The sequence below is a fragment of the Lagopus leucura genome, unplaced genomic scaffold (genome assembly GCF_019238085.1).
Source record: "Lagopus leucura isolate 7727_CA_CO unplaced genomic scaffold, USGS_WTPT01 Super-Scaffold_100157, whole genome shotgun sequence".
NCBI lineage: Eukaryota > Metazoa > Chordata > Aves > Galliformes > Phasianidae > Lagopus > Lagopus leucura.
Window position 1 is genome coordinate 23,737,680 of NW_024962334.1, and position 22,083 is coordinate 23,759,762.

At 34.4% G+C, this 22,083-nt stretch overlaps 1 protein-coding gene across 2 annotated transcripts in view; it reads left to right on the plus strand.

The window, feature by feature from the left end:
• DGKB (diacylglycerol kinase beta) overlaps positions 1-22,083 on the plus strand; it is a 324,210-nt gene that overhangs the window by 23,692 nt on the left and 278,435 nt on the right. Inside the window, exons 1-2 of one of the 2 annotated variants that reach the window (XM_042889111.1) lie at positions 1,820-1,907; positions 3,241-3,487. In XM_042889111.1, the coding sequence (XP_042745045.1) occupies positions 3,418-3,487 (70 nt within the window). In that variant the 5' untranslated portion in view covers positions 1,820-1,907; positions 3,241-3,417. Of the gene's footprint in view, positions 1-1,819; positions 1,908-3,240; positions 3,488-22,083 lie in introns of those variants that run through there. The other variant, XM_042889110.1, reaches the window with a different exon arrangement.

The following is a 22,083-nucleotide window of genomic DNA, read 5'->3' on the forward strand; positions in this document are numbered from 1 at the left end:
TGTTCAAGCTGCTCCTTTAGAGGGACACCTATTCAACAAACTTTCATTGTATCAGTGTTTAATGTTAATATACTTGAGTTATGATAATACACATTAGTAAATGTTATTTGGCAAGTTAAGAATGTCTACTAGTAAAATGAATTTAATACTTCTGAATGCTGAATACCATGGAAAGACAAGACAATGTTATGTGAAATGTACACATTATGTTTTTGTAGGAAGATGTATTTTGCTGTCAAGGCTCTTTTTCATTCATGCAATTAATCCAGCAGCAGTTAGAAACAGTCATAATATTTCTGTGATTGAAAGTGATGATGAAACCAGAATGCTGATTAGTAATTGCTTCTGATTGGGCATTTTGTTCCTCCTTAAGCTGTTCAGGACTAAGCCTCAACTGCATCTATTTGGAATGTTCCTGAATTCTAAGGACAAGATTTTCTATGAAGTGTAAAATGAATTGCAAGAATACTTTCACAAATTGTCTGGCATATCCATAAATAGTGCCTGCATTTTTTATGACATGAATTTGTTTTTGGCGTTGTGCTGGTTTGTTGCTGTGTTTTAATGTTCAATTATGTTGGCAATTGCAGCCTTAGAGAAGAGACCCAGATAACTATGGTGAAGGTATTTACCCAATTGAATGAAATTTTGGGTATGTTCTGTATAGAAAAGTTTCTGAAAAGCGTAATTGCTTCAGTCTCTATAGCAGCTAAAGTACAAAATATTCTGTGTTGTTTATTCATGGTATTCAGTCAAAAATCAGCAATCAGTCATGTGGAGAGCTATAGTTTCCCCTAAAGCCTAGAAGGAAACTTTTCTCCTTGGGGTTCATGTTCTTTCTCACTCCTCCACCTTCCTAATAAAAGCATAAACAGATTGAAACAGGATTTTCATGGTAGGCTAAATGAATTAGTCTTTTTATAGCTTTGTTTCCCATAGACGGAGGGATAGTTTGAGTCAGTAATTTAAAGGAAAATGGGGGGAAAAGGCTTTTGAAGGTCCTGTTCACCTATAGAATAGAAGATGGTTATTTAGGATTGTTCGCTTTGCCTTTGCATCCCTTCTTGGCATTAGTCTTACCCCCCTTTTATGAAGTAACTGCAAATTACTGATAAAATTGTATGTGAGATGTAGACTGTAGAAAAACTGGTAGGAGGTAAAAAAATGGCTAGGTAATTCCAAAGGCTGGTTTCTTGGCTGTCTCAATTTTCCTTGTTATGTTTAACATAGAAAACCTTCGTAGGGTGTGTGTTAAGAAGTTTCGTGCTTTCTGTCAGGGCAGTAAGAATGAACCCAGAAGAGCTTTCAGGAGGGATTTGAATATAGAATTATATAGGTTGTAAAAGACCATCAAGATCATCAGATCAGGTGTCAGCTTGACTTTATGAGTCTCAGCATTAAAACATCTCACTTCGTATGTTTCTGTTCTTTGCTACTCTACTTCTTATTTTTATTTTTGTTTTCCCCTCTGCCACCTCAAGCTAAAAACTTGTTTGTTTTTTCTCTCCCAGCTGCCACTTTTCTTCCTTAGAAACTGTTATTATGTCAGTGTCTTCTGTTCTGAATTTTTCATTTGCTCTTTTTGTAATCTGACTCTTGGAAGTTACACCATTGCTAGGCACGTAAAGAGATTCCATTTATGGTCTAAAATTAGCTTTCTAGTCTAAACTTGTCATCTAGGCAACCTCTGCAATCAATAGAGAAAGATAAATACTGCAAGAAGCAATTCATCACATTTTAAGATTATGTTGAAACTGGAGGGATTAATTGCTGGTCTACATTGCCTTTTTCTTTCAGCTGATTAAAGAGAGAGCTCTAGATGACAACCTTGGTGAAATGCCTGATGGCCAGACAGCTAAAATTAGATGAAAAGTATCCTCCTACCTGTTGTGCAACAAGTGATGTTGGTAATGCATTGCCTTTGTAATGTCTGCTGTAGAGTGGTTAGAACTACATAAAACTGAATTGCAATGACACCCAGAATTTGTTATTTTTGTCTGAACTGATTTGCAACAATGCCAGTTACATTTGATTTTTGACTAGTGTGTTCTGCATTGTTGTGATAGATCCTAAAAATCAACCCCCTATTATTTTGTTAGAAGAGTCAATATTTAAATAACTCTCATGATTTTACCACCACATTACCAAATAAAATTATTTTCATTTTGACACTTTGAAATAGAAGCTTTAGAATGTTTTTGATGAAACCACATGTAACACTATCTAACAACAGAATTGGATGATTACCTGAGTCCCATTTTAAAATTACAGGGATCTAACTTTACTGATAGATAGTGTCTCTAGATATTACTGAAACAGAAGCATAATCACAGAATTACAGAATGCCCAGGGTTGGAAGGGACCTCAAGGATCATGAATCTCCAACCCCTCTGCCACATGCAGAGCCACTAACCTCCCCAATTAATACTAGACCAGGCTGCCCAGGGGCCATCCAACCTGGCCTTGAACACCTCCAGGGACGGAGCATCCACAACCTCTCTGGGCAGCCTGTTCCAGTGTCTCACCCACTCTCTCTGTAAAGAATTTCCCCCTGACGTCCGACCTAAATCTCCCCTCTCTCAACTTAAGACCATTTCCCCTTGTCCTGCTGTTATCTACCCTTGAAATAGTTGATTCCCCTCCTGTTTGTAGGCTCCCTTTAGGTACTGAAAGGCTGCAATGAAGTTGCCCCACAGCCTTCTTTTCTCCAGGCTTGAAGAAGCCCAGCTCCCTCAGCCTGTCTCTGTAGGGGAGGTGCTCCAGTTCCCTGATCATCTTTGTAGCTCTCCTCTGGACCCTCTCCAACAGCTCCCTGTCTTTTTTGTACTGGGGGCTCCACACTTGGATACAGTATTCCAGATGGGGCCTCACAAGAGCAGAGTAGAGGGGGACAATCACCTCCCTGTCCCTGCTGGCCGCCCCTCTTCTGATGGAGCCCAGCATACCATTTGCCTTCGAAGCTATAAGGGCAAACTGCTGGCTCATGTTAAGATTTTTATCTATCACAGTACGTGTTTGGATGCAGTTTGATCAGTATGATAATATTTGATGATTAGTGCTGGACATAAGGAATTGAAATTGTAAAAACACAATTTGGAGATGCATATAAGACTAAATATGGATAAATATTATATGTACAAATTTTGTGACAGAGTTGTTATGACAAAATATTTATCAATTACAATTACTCCTGTATTAAAACTGGTATTTAGACTTCTTATGTTTGACTTTTTTTAACAGTGCTGTAACCCACTGCTGAACCAACAAATTGGAAACAATTCATAGCATCAAAGACTTCAGACTGATGCAGCCTATCAAGTCTTCAAGCACTGTGAACTGAAACTACAAATCTTGGAGTTTGTCACCTGGGTCAAAAGGAATGCTTTTCTGATATTAACGAGGACTGTTACTGCCATTATGACGAGCCAGGAGAAGTGGCTTAACCTTAGTCCTGGAGAGTTCTCTCAGCTTCAGAAATACGCCGAATGTAAGTACTGTCTGAAATATATTTTTACATTTTTTTTCTTCCCAATTAATAGCTCAGAATTACATGCTTAGAGGACAAAATCCTAAACATGAGAAGTTAGATTTAAGCGGCAGTTGGTAAAGTCTGATAGGAGTTGATCTAAAAATGTTCAAGAGTATTTCAGAATTTTTTTTTTGTATCATAATTAATATTTTTGTAAACAAAGAAAATAGATTTAGAAATATTGTTGATTTATTACTAAAGGAAATGTTTCTATACAAAGTATAAAGCCTGTAAGTAAAATTAAGATTTTTTTTTTTTTTTTTTTTTTTTGTGACAACATGGCATTTACTTAACTGTATCAGTGTAGTAATCTAATAGAATAACCATAAAATCATTGCTTTTCTGGAAGAGCTATCAATATCAGGATAAAGTGATTGATAAAATTGGATGAATTGTTTGTGTTCAGATTTGTGTTTACATATGAAATAAAGGTGTGGTGGCTTTTAACTGTACTGTTTCAACCTTCCTTTGGCTGTCTGGAATAGGAAGGTGCTAATTGTATGAAACTGTGATTTCTCTTTGCATAAATAGCTAAATGTCTGAGACAACTAGGATAAAAATGCTAGTTTTGTATTATGGTTGATATATAATTCCAAGAGAATACAATGAGTTATGGGCCAAGTTTTGTATTTGTGATCTGTCTGATTTAATTCTCTTAAATACCTGAATAACAGTGTCTTTAAATATATAATTAAGGCTTACAAATGCTTACAAATGAATTACAAAATAAGTTGGGTTTAGCATTTTTGAGATGTTTACATTTTTATCTAATGTTCAGAGGTATGAAACATTGTGACAATAGATACTTATTGCTGTATAGAAATTAAACTATGTGACTTTAGTGAGTGAGTGATTTTGTGACTTATTGTTTATTAAAAGTTTTAAAAGAAATAGGAAGACTAGACGAGGCTTCTGGTTTTTGAAATAAAATATCCTGTAATACCAAAAAAAGTCTTGGAGTTGCTTGCAAAAAGGAGAGATTATCTGAACACCAGAAGGTATTGTGGGAAGGTTAGACTTCTGGGAGATGTATTGAGACTGAAAAGTCTTGGTTATGAGCCCTCTGACTTGCCTTGCTTTGTTCTTAGGAGTGGGTTTCTTTGAAAGGCTGTGAAATACAGTAGGGAAGGTTCATCAAGGATTCGCTTTTTTTTTTTTTTTTCTTCTTTTACCTGCTGATATTTGATATTGTCATTTGATTGTCATTTGCTCAGCCTTTAATTTAGTTTGGTGTATGTGCCTTACTTTATAAACCTTAGCTTGAATTACATGATATTAACTTTGGAAGTTTTAGGCACATACACTTTCTTAAATTTACAAAATATAGTCTGTCAAATGCCTGTCACCTGGAATGTCAGTCACTTTTGGGTCATATTGTTAGTGGCAGTCAATCATATCTACTTAATGAGGTCACTAGAACCAGTGTTACATTTTACAACTAACTGGAATATGAATAGAATTATTCTCTTATGTTTACTATAAATACATATATTGAATTTTTTTAAATCTCTGAGCTCAATGTATGCATGTATTTGATAATAAGACACATCATAAGACTGAAATAAATTAGAGTTTTTCTGATATCTATATTAGTGTACATGCATTTTGGTGTGCAAAGAAAAAGTAATAACTCTGAATGATAAGGACTAAATTAAAAGAAAACATGAAGAGATACTTAAACTATTGGAGAGGAGCATGATAGATGAGACTGCATCAAAACAGGGGTAGCCAGCAGGGCGAGGGAGGTAATTGTAATCCTCTGCTCAGCTTTCATGAGGGCCCATCTGCAGTACTGCATTTAGATCTGGGGACCTCAACACAAGAGGGATGTTGAAGCAGGTCCAGAGAATGGCCACAAGGATAATCAAAGGACTGGAGCATCTCTCCTGTGAAGGTGGAGGGAGCTGGGCTTGTTCAGCCTGGAGGAGCGAAGGCTCCAGGGTCACCTCATTGCAGCCTTCCAATACTTAAAAAGAGTTTATAGGTAAGATGGAGATGACTTTTTAAGTGATCTAATAGTATAGAACAAGGGGAATGGCTTTAAACTGAAAGAGGGAAGATTTAGGTTAGATATTAGGAGGGACATTATTTATTTGAAGATTGGTGAGGCACTATCACAGGATGCCCAGAGAAGTTCTGGATATCCCATCCCTGAAGTGTTTAAGGCCAAGTTGTATGGGGCCCTTTCCAAGCAAATAGATGATTGTTAAGGTTCATTCCAATCCAAACCATTCCATTTGATGGTTAGCCAGAGTTCAGAATTCAGAGTTTACAGTTAATACCTCTGTACTATGTTGCTGTGATTGAATACTAAATATTGGTACTAGGTGGGTGATTAACAGCATCTGCCATAAATGATTCAAGACAATTACTTTAAATAGATGAGTCCAAAGAGAGTGCATGCTCAAGTGCCTTATACTTATCTGTAGGAGACTTTAAGCGCAGAATATATTTTGTTATTATTTATTTGGAACATGTGCAAGTTTGGTTCAAAATATTTGCTTGCTTATTTCCAGGGAGGAGTCGATATTCTGCATTGTAGGTGCCTGTCCACGAAAAAAGAGTTCTTCCTAAAATGAGTTTGTGTTCTGCATGATAGCAGTATTGGTATAATTATTAGTACAGTTATTAGCGTATTAGTTAGCTATTTAGTGTAGTTTGTCTTCCAGTTCTTCTTGCATGAACTTCACGATAGGCCTTCTACCTCTGTATGCAGATAATCTCCTTGATGTCTCATGAAAAAGTTCCTGCCACGTCTTTTTACATGCAATACGATTATCAGCTTTATATAACTTTATTGCCTGGTGAACACAAACCCTGAATTTAAAATATCTTTCCTGATACATACCAGCTTTTTTCAGTATCCATAAATGTAACTGAACAGCAAAGGAGAGTATGGATTCTTCACCACTTGGCTCTGGTGAGAGAACATTCTATACTTTCTCTCTAAACAACACTTGGAACTTGGCAGTGTGTAAACATCTTCCAGTTAGTCAACATCTTCACAACAAACTAATTCACTGTAGTTATGATTGAGTGGAATAATGTCCTATTAAAGGATGATATTTGCACAGTCCAAGGAATATCTGTCTATAATTTCATTTTACAGAAGTATTTTTCAGCTCAAGCTGAGTCAACTTTATATTCACAGTATAAGACCTTTCTTCAAATAAGAATTGGGGAATTCAAGCGAGTTTTTGGAATGGCTTAAATATTACTTTAAAATGTAGAAAAATGTCTTTGTAGAATTCAAAGAGCATACTAATTAATACTTGGCGCTTTGCAATTAGTTTGCATGTGTGTGGGTTAGTGTTGTGTTTTTTTTTTGTGAATATTTTTTTAAGAATAATTATTTCCAGTGACAGTTACTCCTCTCTACTGCTGTTCTGAAGAACAGTAGGCCTTTATTTAGTCTTAAAATACCTCAGAAGAGAAAATGAGAACTGAGATAACTGGGATGCTCATTCAGTAATAATAATGTTGCCTATACCAAATACATATACTAATGCAAATACATGTACTAAGAAGATAATTATTTTTTTCCTTTAGATTTCATGATCAGGCTTACTTATGGGAAAGAAGGTGAAAAGATGTAGGGTATTTTTGCATAAAAATCTCACTTAAGGTATATAGGATGAGGTAGACATGGGATTAGATGTTTAATGTAAAGATTTATGAGGCAAAGTTTATTTCTTCTTAAATATACAGTACCAGATATATGCGCAGTTCTGTACTGCTCCTACTAGCAGCTTAAATTGTAAGGACATTATAAAAAAGTCATATAAGTAGTATCACTGTAATTATTAGCTGTAGGGTAAATTCTGTCAATTTAGGGTTTTTTTGTTTGTTTGTTTTGTTATTGTATCATCAGTCAAAAGAACTTCAGTAATTTCATGTTTGTTGTAGTCCAAATTATAGTAATTAAAAATAGTTAAAGTGAGACTGTTTCATGATTTAGCTGGGCTTTAGAAGAAAGAAGTCCTTCCTTTAATAGGCACAGAGAGGCAAAGGAAAAAGCCTCTGAGCTCTGGCAGCACGTATACTCCGGGGAAATAGCTTTGTTTTTTTGTAGTCCTTTTGAATTTGTCAACAAAATGTGCCCTGAGGACCAAGGCTGGAAAAGACTTTTTGCAAAATTTTTGGCAGTTTTTTTTTTTTTTTTTTTTTTTTTTTTTCCCAGGCTGGTGGAGAAGAACTTGGGCAAACTATCACAGCCTGAGTGCTACTGAAATGGCTATGAGAACAGGAACAACATTAGCAGCTTGTCCTTTTTGTATACCATCAATTGCTACTGTAGGAACTAAACTGTGCAAGAATGTTGTAGGGCAACAGGAGGAAAAACTTGTGAAAAAGATTTCTGAAGAGAAAGACAAAAGCTAACAGAAGTTTTGGTCCTGAATTAAACTGCCAGAGACTCTTGGGTGGGTTTAATTCTGTGGTCCTCACAGATGGAAAATATTTTCTTTTACAATGGTTATAAATGATAACCTGCAGGGAACTTCATACATGTGGCAGATGGCCACCAGCAGCACTGAAAGCTCTGGGCTATTACCCAGTCCCTCAGATGATCCCATGCTTCTGGCACTGCATTAGCTTCTGCTAATCATAATGAGGGACTAGGCCACATCAAAGAATAAAGATTGCTGAAAGCAAGTATTTTTTATTGTTTTTAAAGGGAAGAAAAAAAATTGCTAGTGATTACTGAGAATATTTTTACCCCATATACTAGGTTTTAGGAGTATGAACTTTCCGCTGCTGTTAGTAAAAATGAAGGAAATAACCTTCTTTCTAAGTTTTCTCGGAGAGTGTAAGACTTTAGTGGTCCCAGATTGCAGAGAGAAAATACTGTAGAAGAGACTGTTTACAAACCCAGAATTTGAGCATTTAGAATCTCTGTCCATGCTTAGTGTATGATGAATAAGATGCTGTTCCTTCATCAGGTGCACCTGGTTGCCTCACTAGGGGATGCTAATTTACTTGACAAAAGTGCTGGGCAAGCATCTTGCACTTCTGCGTTTAAGAATGAAAAGGTGATCCCAAAGCCTGGAGGAGATTGTAATGTTTACCCAGTCTCACTGAGGAAAGTAACTTGATACAAATAAGGGAGGAACAACCAATTTTGTTTTCTCCTTTATTTTTAGGGTAAACAAACTATTTTCTTGATTTTGCTACTAAGTCATCAGTGTTTTGTTGAGGTTGAACTGGCTGTTCAGATGTCTCATAAGAATGAAGATTGTCAGAGCTCTAGCCCGGTCACTGCTAACAGGCTTGCATTCACTCTTGGAGATGCTGATAGATCACCATTCTTAATATGGTCAGACTCCCAGGTGCTGGCCTTTGTTGCAGTAGAAGGGAATGACGCATCAATGACAATTAGTTTCCATTTTCAAGGGTATCTTTGCAAGAAACAAATTTAAAGTGTTCCTGTGAAGTCCAAAAAAATTCTAGTTTTCAAGTTTCTGTGGAAGTGAAATCCACTGAATGTGGTGACTGACTGTGACACATCCTTTCTAGAATCCTGAAAAGCAAATGGTGTCAGCTCACCTTTGTTTCTGTTTTCTTTGACAAAAATAATGATTTCTTTCTAAAATAGAATCTAAAAAGATAAACACTGCCTGTCATTAAGATTCATTGTTGCAGCATCAGCTTTTACTGGCTTTAAACACGCATTGTGGTTATTACAAATATGACATATGGTCATAAAGTTACTGAATGTATATTTATACACTGTAAAATGTATATACATTGATTATGCCTTTGTTGTATTTCCTGTGTTTCTGTGTATCTTCAATATTTATTTTCATTATGGTTTGGTTGTTTCTATGGACATCTGCATGTAAACAGTGAGAATCTATTGTTTCTTAAAAGTTTGTCTGTTCCTACTGCTTATTTCCTATTGCAAAGATTTGGGGGATAATTCATTTGGTTGCTGTGGAAATGGTTCTGATGTCACAAACATAGGATTCTAGTTTACCAAGCTCTGAAAAAGCAAAGAGTGGAGAATGAACTAATTATGAAGTCACGTGGCTGAAACTCAGCTCTGAGTAAAAGCATGTATTTTTTGTCCTTGTGCTGTACAAAAGCGTGAAAAAAGTATAAATGATTACAGTCCATGACTCGTCAGGCAGACTGAAAAAGTAACTTTGTGAGAGGCAATAATTCCTCTTGGCTTTTATGAAATTAAAGTACAAAGAACCAGGAGATTGTGGGGCTTCCCTCAGCCCAGCAAAGCATTATGCTTTCAAAAAGAAGGGGAGAGCAGCTCATTCACTGAAAAGATCGTATACTGTTGTTATTGCTTATGCTGTTCTGTCTCTTACAGATTTCTGATGAAAGAAGTCAAAGCATTCTTCTCTGTTTCTCTTGAAAACAGGAGAAAAGTTGCTATTGATGATTCAGAATGGAAGATGGAATCTTCTATTTAAAAAAACAAAACAAAACAAAACAAAAAAAACAAAACAAGTAGGCTTAGGGCTTCCTAATGGTGTCTCTCAATCTCTTCCTTATGCATTTTGCTGGGGATGAAGAGCCCTGGGCTGCATTTCTCTCAGTTGTTTTCTGTTAATTAAAGAAGCAAAATTGGATGTAAAATGTGCTTGTAATTATGTATGTTTTTGTTGTTGTTGTTTTTAAGCACTGAAAATATGTTGCATTTTTGTGTGGCCTTGGAAGATTATTACTGAGTGTTATGGTGTGCCACTGCATGGTTTTGTGTTTGCACTGCAGAATTTAATGGCATTTTGAGGACGTTATTGACTACTGCATTTATTTTTAGAACCCTCAAGTTTAGTGGGGATCATAATTAATTATTTTATTAAAGCTTGTGTGGAAGTGGAATATTATTCAATAAGTGGAATACTGAGGAAGGAACTTGTGATTAAATTCCAATACCCCATTTTTTTCAGTTTCTGAAAATAAGAATTCTTAATTTTATTTTTGAAATGATGATTATAAACAGTTTGCACTCTAAAGGCACTCCAGCTAATTGTAGCAGTAATTATCGTCATTGATAACAAATTTGTTTTGAAGAATGTATTTCCTCAAATTTATTAAATGGCCTAGTAATAGATCAGATGTTTTCATGCGTGAAGGCATTCTGAATAATATTAAAAATGGTTCATTAGGTGTTTATTCATTTTAAAGGAGGACTAGTTCTGCATTTAATACTTTATTTATGCTTGAAAGTCACTCCACTGGGGAGGAAGAGAATCTATCATCCCTATCTGTATCAGAATGGATTATTCACATCACTGCTTTGAAAGAAAGAAAATACTGTATAAAATACACAGGTTCTTGTACAATAGAGGTTGAAATGAATGGAAGGAAACAGTGAAAATTTTAGGCAGTTGTGGGAGGAGATCGGAGTACTCAGTTTATGTACTGAATATATGTCTGAGAAGTTCATTGAGGAGAGATTCTTCAGTGCTGAATAGGCACTTAGAGTTGAAGAAATTATTAAAATGATACTAGAGATGATGAAAGGGAGTTGAAGAGATGGAATGAAAAGGAGTCAGCAGCGAGAAACACGAAAGATCAGAGCAGCCAAAGTGCTAAATTACACAAATTTGATTCTCAAGTACAATACTGTAGTTTCAGGCTGAAGTTTCAAAGAGATAGTAACTGTACTATTTCAACAGCATGAACATGGGACAATTCAGAATTCCTGTGATTAAGAAGCCCTGAAGAGGAGAGAAAATTACTGAAAGAGTTGAAAAATCAAGCCACTGGGGGGGAAATGGGGGAAGACAAAAGTTTCAGCCCACCATTTTTGGTAGATCAAATTCTGTGGATCTGTGCTGTTATTACCGAATTGCATTGAGTGAGTTAAGGAAAGAAACAGAACAGATCTCAGAGTGGAATAATTAGGACAAAATGAAAATAGGCTTTTAAAGACTCAGAATGGTAAAGGGAAGCCAAAACAAAACTCTGTACCAAAAGCTTCATTTTTCTTATCTTTCAAGTTTCTATTCTTTCAAGTTTCTTAGTCAGTGTTTGGGTGTTTGGTCATACAGATGATAATTATTTATTAATGAAAAACAAATTGTGAGACTGAGAGAAATGACCTAGGACAGGCAGAAGAGAATTTAAGAAGAATGCTAGTGGGTAGATAAGTTTTATCTTGTGGCAATAATTTAAAATACTCCATACAAGCCTGTTTTTTGTAGAGAGCCCTGTAGAAGTTTTTATAATAATTATTAAAATCTGTGAAAATATACTCAAGTACTATTATTTGGAATTCTAAATGTTGAATACTAATTAAGCTAATTTTGGAGAGTGAATCCAAGTGTTCAAGCTGGAATTTGAGATGTCACTTGCATTTCTTTTGGGATCCTTTTATATAATAAATCAAAAATTATTATTCAGAATTATTTTAGTACATAAGTTGTAAGTTAATTAGGAATCAGATAATAGGGAAAAGAGTAATGACCTATTTGTTTTAACTCTAGAAACATGTTTTTTATATTTTGCTTCAGATACAGTGAATAACGTCACATTGCTCTTGAAGTCCAAACTTCATCTTTCTAAGATGTGATACCTCTAGGGATAGTCATGATATCTCCAAACAATATCTGATATGACCATATATTTTAAAATTATTAGTGCCTTAAGAGGATTCTGGGAGTTTGGTGGATCCATAGTAAGAATGACAATTGTAATTAAATTGTCCCAAATTGTACAAAAGGAATTTTCTGAGGTATTACCCGGTGTAACTATATTATTATATTAGAGCACACACTGATTTTATTTATTTATTTATTTATTCATTTGTTTGTTTGTTTGTTTTGGATTAGGTTTCAATAAATGAGTACCAGAGTAGGAGTGTCTTCTAATAGCACTCTAGAGATGAAATGACTGTCTGTACAGGAGGACCACTGAGCTGCTGTTCAAATTGCAAGCTCTGCCCTTAAGACAAATACTTTGCAGCTCTGTCTACGCAGTGGGAGCTTAATCTGTTAATACTACAATTATTTAATTGTGTCATATCAAAAGTACTTTAAATTTCTTTGCTTTATATTTCTTGGTTTTGCTCCCATTAAATTTGTTTTTTTCTTAGTAGTTTCTTATTTTTCTCCTTTTCCAACTCTGTTTTGTTAGCTACCCAAAAAAATGTCTTGGGCTAACAGAAATAAAGAAATGATCCAATAAATAATCCAGCTATCTTTACAGCTTAGCATCCTGTCCCAGGGAGGCATGCATTTGAAAAGTTTTTTATAAGAGTTCCAGGCACAAATATGTTCAGGGTCTTTTTTAACATTAAAAAGCAGTACTAAATTTTGCGTAATTGAACACAGTGATTGTCTAACAATCACATCTCCATTTTATTATTTCAGTGGAAACCAGCAGTAGGCCTTTGCACTGAAGAAAGTCTTTGGCTTGAAGCTGAGTCAGTCAGATTTCCTTGAGTATTGTGTTGCTTCTTTTTAAAAGTTGCACTTTTAACAGCATGTTAACAAATAAGGAATGTATGATGTTGCTGTTGCCAGAGAGTTGGTACATGCAGTGTTCTGAGGTGGTGGTGAAGACAGACACCGTTACACTTTTCGATTGTGATTAGTCTTGTTTGTAAAAGCAGTTGAGATTTTTTAAGTGTTTCTCTCATTCAGACTGCCAATACGTAACTATGAACTTGTCTGTAATAGCACTTCAGTTTTTAGGCCAAGCTTCTTACAGACTGCATACCTCATACAGACCCATACCTCTATATCTTCAAAAATACAGTGGTAATAAAAATAATAAAAAAGCCACATCACCACAGTTCTCACCTTTAAGTAGTGAGAATCTGCTATCTCTTACAGATTGACAAGCATTTCTGAGGATTTGATTTTTGCATTGTTTTATGAAATACTTGTGTGTATCTGCTCAGTCTTTTCCACAAACATTGTCTCGATGCCCTATTCTTTGACAATGGAATCCTATGTTATTTTTTTATAATTTTGTGAGATAAATGTATTATATTCCCAATTTTTCCCATCTGATTAGTTTTTACAGGGAAAAAAAAAGTTATTCCAGTTTAAAACAAATAAACAAGAAAACCCACTCATCTCTTTCAAAAGTTGAAAAAGAAACAAAATCGTATTTCAATGCAGATTTTTGTTAATTAAGTATTTTTCTTTCCTTAATCAGTTTTTAGTGTTTATAGTGTTTATGCAGCTTATCAGTTTCATCTTAATCTTTCATGAAGCAATGCTTCACGGGGAGGGATTCCCACTTCTACTGATCTTTGATTGTCAATAATATTCTTCCATATAATTAGGAGAGATTGGTTTTCTTAACATATATTCTTCAAAGCTAGATTGTTACTGTTTTTGTTTATTTATTCTTACTATAGATACTTAGTTTAAAATAAAGTTCTAGCAGCTTAGGGTGAATAGTTTCAGCGATGGAAGGAACTTCTTTAAACTGGGTGCTACACTGTAGCAAACGACCAGCTGTTCTTAGCTTTGCAGTTTGCTATAGGAGCTGTCTGGGACTACTTTAACTGATTTTTAGATTAACATAATATTTGTTTATTTTTTTATGGACTTGGACTAGTGATTCAGATATTGTCATTTTAAGGGAATGTGAAAGGTTCTGGTCTATCTCTATTTCCAGATCTGGAAAATTCAAATAACATCTTACAAGTTTGTAATCATTTTGTACAAGTCTGGTTTTGGAGTTGTTTGGTTTTTTCTTGTTATTGTTTTTAATTAAAAAAAAAAAAAAAAAAAAAAAAAAAGAGAGAGAGAAAATTCATCTTGAATCCTTCAGTTCATAATTTATTTATTTTTACACAACGTTAATTGCTGCATGAAATGGGTTGTTGTTCTCTCTGAAATCCATTTATTATCAGTATTTTTTCTAAAAGGACAATCTGATTGCATTTTATCACTCTTCTCTGTTTTTTTGATCACAGAGAACACTGTAGCTTTTGAAATGACGTGGATCCTTTCCCTTTAAAAATGATGCCAAAACATGAAGAAAGTGAAAAAGGAGAAGGATTTTACTAGCTGCTTGTTTTAAATTAAAAAGATTGAGAGTATCCAGCCTATATGAAAACCATCAGGAGTAAAAGAGAGGATAATAACCATCAGGAGTAAAAGACAGTTTGGAGACACAGGTGAAAAAGACAGTGGCAAATAATGAGACTTTTGGATAAAACAGAATGAAAATGTTGACAAAGAGAAAAGGTTACTGGTAGGCAAGGTATTATGCATGAAATTATTGGGGTTTTTTTTCTTTTTTTTTTTTTTTGACATTTGGAATAGAGACAGCTTTAGAGCTAGGGCAGAGGTAAGGTGAGAATAATAATAATAATAACAATAATAATAATTTAAAAAATAAACAAACAAACAAAAAACAAAAACAAAAACCAAGCATACAATATTCCTGGAATGGAGGGATTTGCTTTCTGTATTCTCAAAAAGGGAAGAAATAATACTGCATAATCAAATCTTCAATCAGTTATGTCCTAAATCACATGAAAGCTTTTTAATAACTGAAATGATAGCTGTTTGCTTCAAACTTGCACAGAAGTCAATTCTTGAGCTTGTGAAGTACTCATAGGGCACACAGCAAGCTGAATATGAGGCTTTCATTCTGATTTTCCAGCTTTTTCATAGTTAGAATTAGCTCCATGTGATACACTTTGTTGTATTTGTGATTAAAGTTTCCAAGGAATTACATGAATTCTGTACATGAATTATTACATGAATAACAAGAAAGCTGCGTATTTTCTGTACACATAGTGAATGGCAGCCATGCTGCCCTGCAGAGCTTTGGAGAAGCTCCTGCTGCCTCCAGCAGCAGCTGGCAGCTATTTCCCTTCCACTGCCTTTCAGTCAGGTGTTCCCATTCCTTCCCCTGCTGAGATTCCTGTCCTCTCTTCTTGCAGAAGAGCATGTTCAGTCCCCGTTCAAGCAGTTCTGCACTTCTGCTGAAGGTCTTTGCTCTGACCCAACTTGGCAAGGTGATAAATGAAACTGAGAGCCCGTGTCATTCTCAAGCATTGTGCATATCTATGTTGTGGACCCTGACTTGGATCATCTTACAGGAATAAAAGGCTGCTTGGGCATTTCCCAGGGAAATGTCGTGTTTGTGCTGCACCTTGCAGTGTGGTGTAATGATTCCTGAACTATAAACCAGTGCTAAACTCCCACCAAGCACGGTTGGAGTCTATTTTCAGTTTATTTTGGGAGCTCTAGAATTCCTCTGGTGCCCGTTTCAAGCCAAGCAGGCTTGGGGCATACAGAACAGAAAATTATTTTCACTAAACAAAATGTGATGTTCCTTTGAAGCATTTCATTAGGACATTTACAGAATTAAGTATATCAGTATTTTAGTTCAAAAATTGAAGTGAAATTCAATTGTCAAAGGTACATTATGAATATTAGCATTATTGGCATTCGTTATCTACTGAAGCATGTAGGATATTTTCTTTTATAACAAACTTCCTAATAATTTTTTTTTTCAGGTTGTTTGCATGGGGTTTGCATGCAGGTAGTTTGCACAATCTTAAAATAAATGTAACATTCAAATATAAGTAAAATCAACACAGGGCTTTTTTGTTTAGACAATTGGTTTGAGGCCACTTTAGGAAATCAGTCTCAACCTTTTCTTAACTGTCTAAAATAAGTTACCCTATTGTCTAGCCATTTTATTTGTATTCATAACTTGTCTTCTTTTTTCCTTTGGATTTAGAGTTTGTTAATGTATGCAGTTAAAAGAGTGTAAATCACATGTTCTTCATTTTAATGTCACAGATTATCTGATTAGCTATCTGTGAGTGACATTAAGCTTGAGGTATTCTGACAAGAATGTGGCATATTTCTCAATGGTGTGAAGGATTGTGCGTCATAATTTTTAGGAGGCTGAGTCTTCATTGCATGACTTATCTCGAAGCGATGATCTCAGACATTGAAAGCCAGTAAGTCATTTACTCTCTGTTATTTTCTTAATGCACAGTCTGGGATAAGCTCTATTTTACTAAAAAAAAAAAAAAAAGTGCCTAAAAAGAGTCTCTATCTCAGCTAAACATTTCTTTTTTAAGTAAGAAAAGGAACAGGAACATTACGGGTCTGGGGCTACAGAAAAATGGGATCATTGCAAATGGTGAGCAAAAATGGAATATCCTATATTTGTTATTAATTCTATTTTTGGGGAAACATTATCTGCTAAATAGCATTCAATTACTTGTGTTTACAGTTTTTTAGAAGTTTGTCTACTCATTGGTATTTAAAACATTGTAGTTTCTACTAAAGCACGGTGCCATAGCTTAAGGAAAACCATTTCCTTATCTTCTTCTCAGCTCATCCCCATAGATGCTGGATTATCTTTCCTTGAGATAAAGCGTCTCAATATGTATCTTAGATCTTTCTATACTATACTGTCTACTGTGTATAGCACTTACTGCATGCCTGTCAGGATTCAAGATTTCCAATGCTGTATTTGTGGTGTTTTTTTTCTCCCTCCCAATAGTAGACTCCTTGGATTAAAATGTCTGAGAACAGCCTTTGTACAATAGAAATCTTGGAATTTATTGTTCTTGTATTTCTAAAATTAAGTATAAAACAGCTTAGAAAGAATTGGAAAAATCAAAGAACTCTTTTTCATCAACACTTGACAAAGATCCTAAGCAGCTCTCAAGTAAACGAAGTTGAACTGTTTTTGTCCTTTCTTTGCTGACTCCACTGTCCTATACTAAATATACCAATGTTTCTTTTTTTTTTTTCTCCTTTTTGTCCTGAAGCAAGACAATGTATTTCAAATAAGCTTGGTCTCTACAGTCAGCTGACAGATTACTGCATTGAATTTACTTGGAATATAACTCTACTCGCTTTCAATTTCTCTGTTCACCATTTATTCCCAGCAAATTTATGGCAAATCAACCTATTGTTTCCTCTTCTTTCCTTAAAGCAAATTCTTTTTAAAATTAATTATTATTACATTATTAAACTAATTATTACGAGATCAGACTTACAGGACAACCTACTGTTCAGCTGCAGGTGAATGATGATTCATTAATGATGAATACAAAAACTTAGGAAAATATGAGATTCTGCTTGCGGTTATAATTTCCTGTTTCTGAATTTCTACTATGAACTTCTGAAACTTTTTATTTATACATAGAGTATTTGATGTCATATTTGTATTTGTACAGTATTTGCTTTGGTCTTTTTTTCTGGAAAGTCATCAGTTTAGATCATCAAAACAAAGTTAAGATATCTTGAAACTTAAATATAATCTCATCATTTTCCTAGTTTTTTTAGGTCTTCATAATTGAGATTGCCTTGCTGAGAGCTTTTTCTCTTAAGATGTATTAGTTACTCTTCTCTGCATTATGAGTGACAAAAAGAAGGTGAAAGAGGGGAAGACTGTCAGAAGAACTAATTTTTCTTACTTTTTCAGCATTATTCTTTGAAGTTTAATTTGCCTCTCTCCTTCCCTCTCCTCAAACTATATTTGTCTTCTTCTGTTGTTCCTTTTATCCTTTTTGGTGATTAACTCTTCATCCTTCTTTCTTTCTCATGTCTCTTCTGATTTCTTCTGTCAGATTGTCTTTGAAATTATTTTAGTCTTAACATGCTCTGGATGGTATCTCTGGTAAATTTTGTGAATTGATTCATTTATAATTAAGTAAATAAACCTGTCCTCTGTGAGTGTACTGTGGCAGAATGGATTAGGAAGGGATATAAATTTGAAAACTGGAACCTGGGAGAGTTCTTAGTTCATTGCAACAGCATTGACTTTTGTGTATGGCAACATTAAGATGATGAATGCCTGTGTCATATTACTGGTATTTTGTTACATATTAAGCACTCTGTATGTTTTACAGTGTTAACTAGGTCAAGTAACCTAATGTTTTTATAAAAATCTCTGTGTCTTCAGGCTGACTGTTAATAAGACATTCCTACAAGCTTACATTGTTTATATCAATCTTACATTAAATTTATCTTCGAAATATACATTAGATTTCTCTTGGGGTCACATCTTTGTAGTTTGAAACACAGCTGAGAGAAAAGATACTTGAGCAAATTTATTTGTATCCTTCCTATTTTATTTTTTTTTCCCCAACCTTGCTATTACAGATTGGAAAGGTAAGTGACTACTGCTCCAAATGTAACTTGTTTGTTGACATAAGCATAGAAACACTGGAAAGACCTAATCAAAGCTGGAGAAGTCAGCAGGAATTTGGAAATCAATTTTGATAAGGAAAGACTTGAACTTGTCACTAAAGATGTTCTCACTACAGTGACAGATAAATAACACGAATTACTTCATAAAAACTAGCAATTTCATCAGTGTCGTATTTGTCCATAGTGAACATTCATTTGTAATGATCCTTTATATGAAAGTGAAGTATATGTTTTTTGAGACATTTCTTTATACTCTATGCCTTGTTATAATAGACCATAGGGTTGCCTGATCCTCTGGAAAAGGAAGAAATTAAAAGTTACGTGATAAGTAAGCAGAAGTTAAAGAATATGCTCATGCTACAGCCATGTTGTGGTTATGTCTCACAAAGTTCAATTTAGCTACCTTTGATACCTCAAATATAAAACTTAACTTTTCATCTTTGGAAAGTTAAGCCTGGTCTTCAGTAATTTAAGAGAAGAGTTAAGCCAGTGCTCTTATGAGTCTTGCTCACTAAAACTTACATAGATACGTATAATAATTTGTAAACAATATGTATATATTATGTTCATATATGTATATGAGGAGAGTTTAAAGCAATCAAGACATTCATTGACAGACTGTAACCTGTGATAAGAACATGCCTAAATGGCTATAGTCTGAAGCAATGTGTCTTGTGTCTATTGCGTGAGAGCTCTGAAAAAAGAGTTTGAACTACCTTTCTGCCTTCTCTTATAGTAAATATGAATTTGGGTATGCATACAGATTCATTTTCAGTAAAATTTTGATATTTTTGATATAAGGAGTTCAGTACCGTTTCATATTTGGCAATTTTCATTTTGTTATGAGCCTTTAGATGGATGTCAGAAATTTCTTTCTTGCAAATTCTGAGTAGTGTTCTGTTAAGTTTTTATGCTTTAATTCATATTGTAGCAGTTTTGTTTTATGCTAATGAATTCTTCTTGAATCTTGATTTGTAAGTAAGAGGTGTTTATACTATATAAATATTTTGAATTCATAGAGCTTTGTTTTACCCTTCATTCAGTTAAACTGTGTGCGTCTGTGACATAAAGTATGTTCTTCCCAACCCATTTAATGTTTGCTGTGTGTTGTTTTTTTTGTTTGTTTGTTGTTGCTGCTTATTGTTTTTTGTTTTTTTTTTTCCAACAATGCCATCATGTAGGTTTTTTTTTTTTTTTTTTTTTTTTTTTAGACAATGATTGAACTTCTTTTGTAATTACTAGTCTTGGTTTCCATTATTTATTTATTTACCTTTGCTCTTTTACCTCATTCACTGTGATATATTTATTTAGCTATCCTTCATCAGTGTTTTAGTTTGGGTCCGTAGCAACCTCTCAGTCTTTCCTAAGATAATGCTGTTTGAAAATAGAGGTATCATCTCTATGGCTGGCTGTGATTTGCTGAAAGCAATTTGTTTTGCATTACCCAAAAATGAAGTATGGTCATTCTTTCAAAAACACAATAGTAGGATCATAGGACTGGAAACATGAATTTTAAAGCAACAAAAAACTCTTATGCTCTGCTAGTGAATTTAGAATTGAGGATAGTTCTGAGAGACTAGAACAAAGATGCTTGAGTATTTCTTTATTCTTTCTTTTTTATTTTATTAGTGGAAATAATAATATCCATAAAATGACAGCAGAAAAAAAAAAATAGAGCTTAATAGAGCAAATGGGCTTTGACTCCTAAGCTTCTAAAGGGCAAGTAACTCACATGTTTTGTTATTAAACTGCTGAAATTTTAGTTAAGATGGTTATTGCTTAAAGTGGTTAGAGAGCTCTGTAGACTTGCATGAGGGAGCTGCTTACCTGAATATTGTTCTTACAAGACTTTGAGAAATGCATGAAAATGTTGTTTAAATAGCCCTCGTAATACGGTTCTAGATTGCCTTTATTAGTGGATTACGTTGCAAGCTTTTATTCTTGCTCTCTGTCTCCTCGGCAAAAAACAAATTGTTCTATAGATTGTCCAGTGGACTAACTTAAACAATGGGCAATTATTTATTCTATTTGATCCTTTGTATTAGTCTGGAAAGGTTAAAAATGTATATGTAGTGAAACTTAGAGATGTATATTTAGTCTAATATATATGTATTGAAAAGGAAAGGAACTGAGATACACCAAGCAAGAATCAGCTCAAACTGGTGAGCTTTTCTTCTCCTGGAGTCCATGCATATTCCCTCTCTCTTGTACTTTCTAGTGTTATCTATTATGGTGAATAATGCCCATGAAGACTCTTGAGAAATAGATATAAACTAGTTAGTTAATAGGAAAAACTATTTAACATTGATAAAAAGATGACTTAATCTGTCAAATTTGCAAAAGACACATTTTAACTGAACTGAACAGAGAGCTGTCGTGGGTGGAAACAGTAATTTTTAAGTTTTGAACTCCACTACTACAAGACTTAGAAGTGTGTTTGCAAAGCATTTGTTTCTCAGAACATGAACGTAAAAATAGATATCCCAGAATAGGTTTACAATGGCAATTATAAGATAAATGAGCATATATTAAGCTTAGTTACTGTGTGAATGTAAAATATATAACTATTGAGTTTCTCTATGATAGTAATGACAATAGGCATATTCCCATTCTTTCTAATATATGACAAAGGCAAACCTGTAGCTCCTTATCAAACCTATATGTTATTATGCTTCAAGTCTCAGGTCATTAAGAGAGTTATATTATCCCAGAATTTCATCCCAGAGGACTTTCACATTTTACTGCACATTTTATTGCATATTTTGCTTTCTTTTCTATTAGAATTTAAATTTCTTATTGTAACTATTTAGCAGTACAGTTTCCTATATCCCATTAAGGTAGCAGCACGTGTATCCAATGGAATCAATTTGATTGGTAAGCACTTCAGCAGTATCTGAATTCCACATTTAATTTACAGCAACTTTACTTTTTGCTCAGTTAGGAATCATTTAAGTTCTTAATAACGCGGCAAATGAGATAATACAGATATCTGGGTGCAAAATGGAGGCAAGTGGAGATGTTTTATCTATCTCTTCTTTGATGTTTAGACAAGGAAACAAAACAGGAGGATTAACAGGGAAATACTGTGCATCTTTAAACAAAGATGATTTAAAGATGTCTTTATTGGAGAAAAAGATGTGTTGGAGAAGATTGTAGATTTGTATGCTTTGCTCATCAGTTTGTCTTACATTGTTAACAGTTCATATGATCTAGTGTTATAACAAAACTTAGAAGTAAATTCATTAAAATGATACCATTAATAATTTAAAAAAAAAAAAAAAATATGTAGAAGAAAAGACCGAAAAGACCACATATTAACTTGTATGCTTACCAACAATGGAAGTATTTTTTAGTGGGGTTCCTAGAATAGGCTTAACAAAAGTTCTAGCAGGACCTTTCTCCTCATCTTTGTCACTTACGCCAATTGCCAGTTTTAATAGC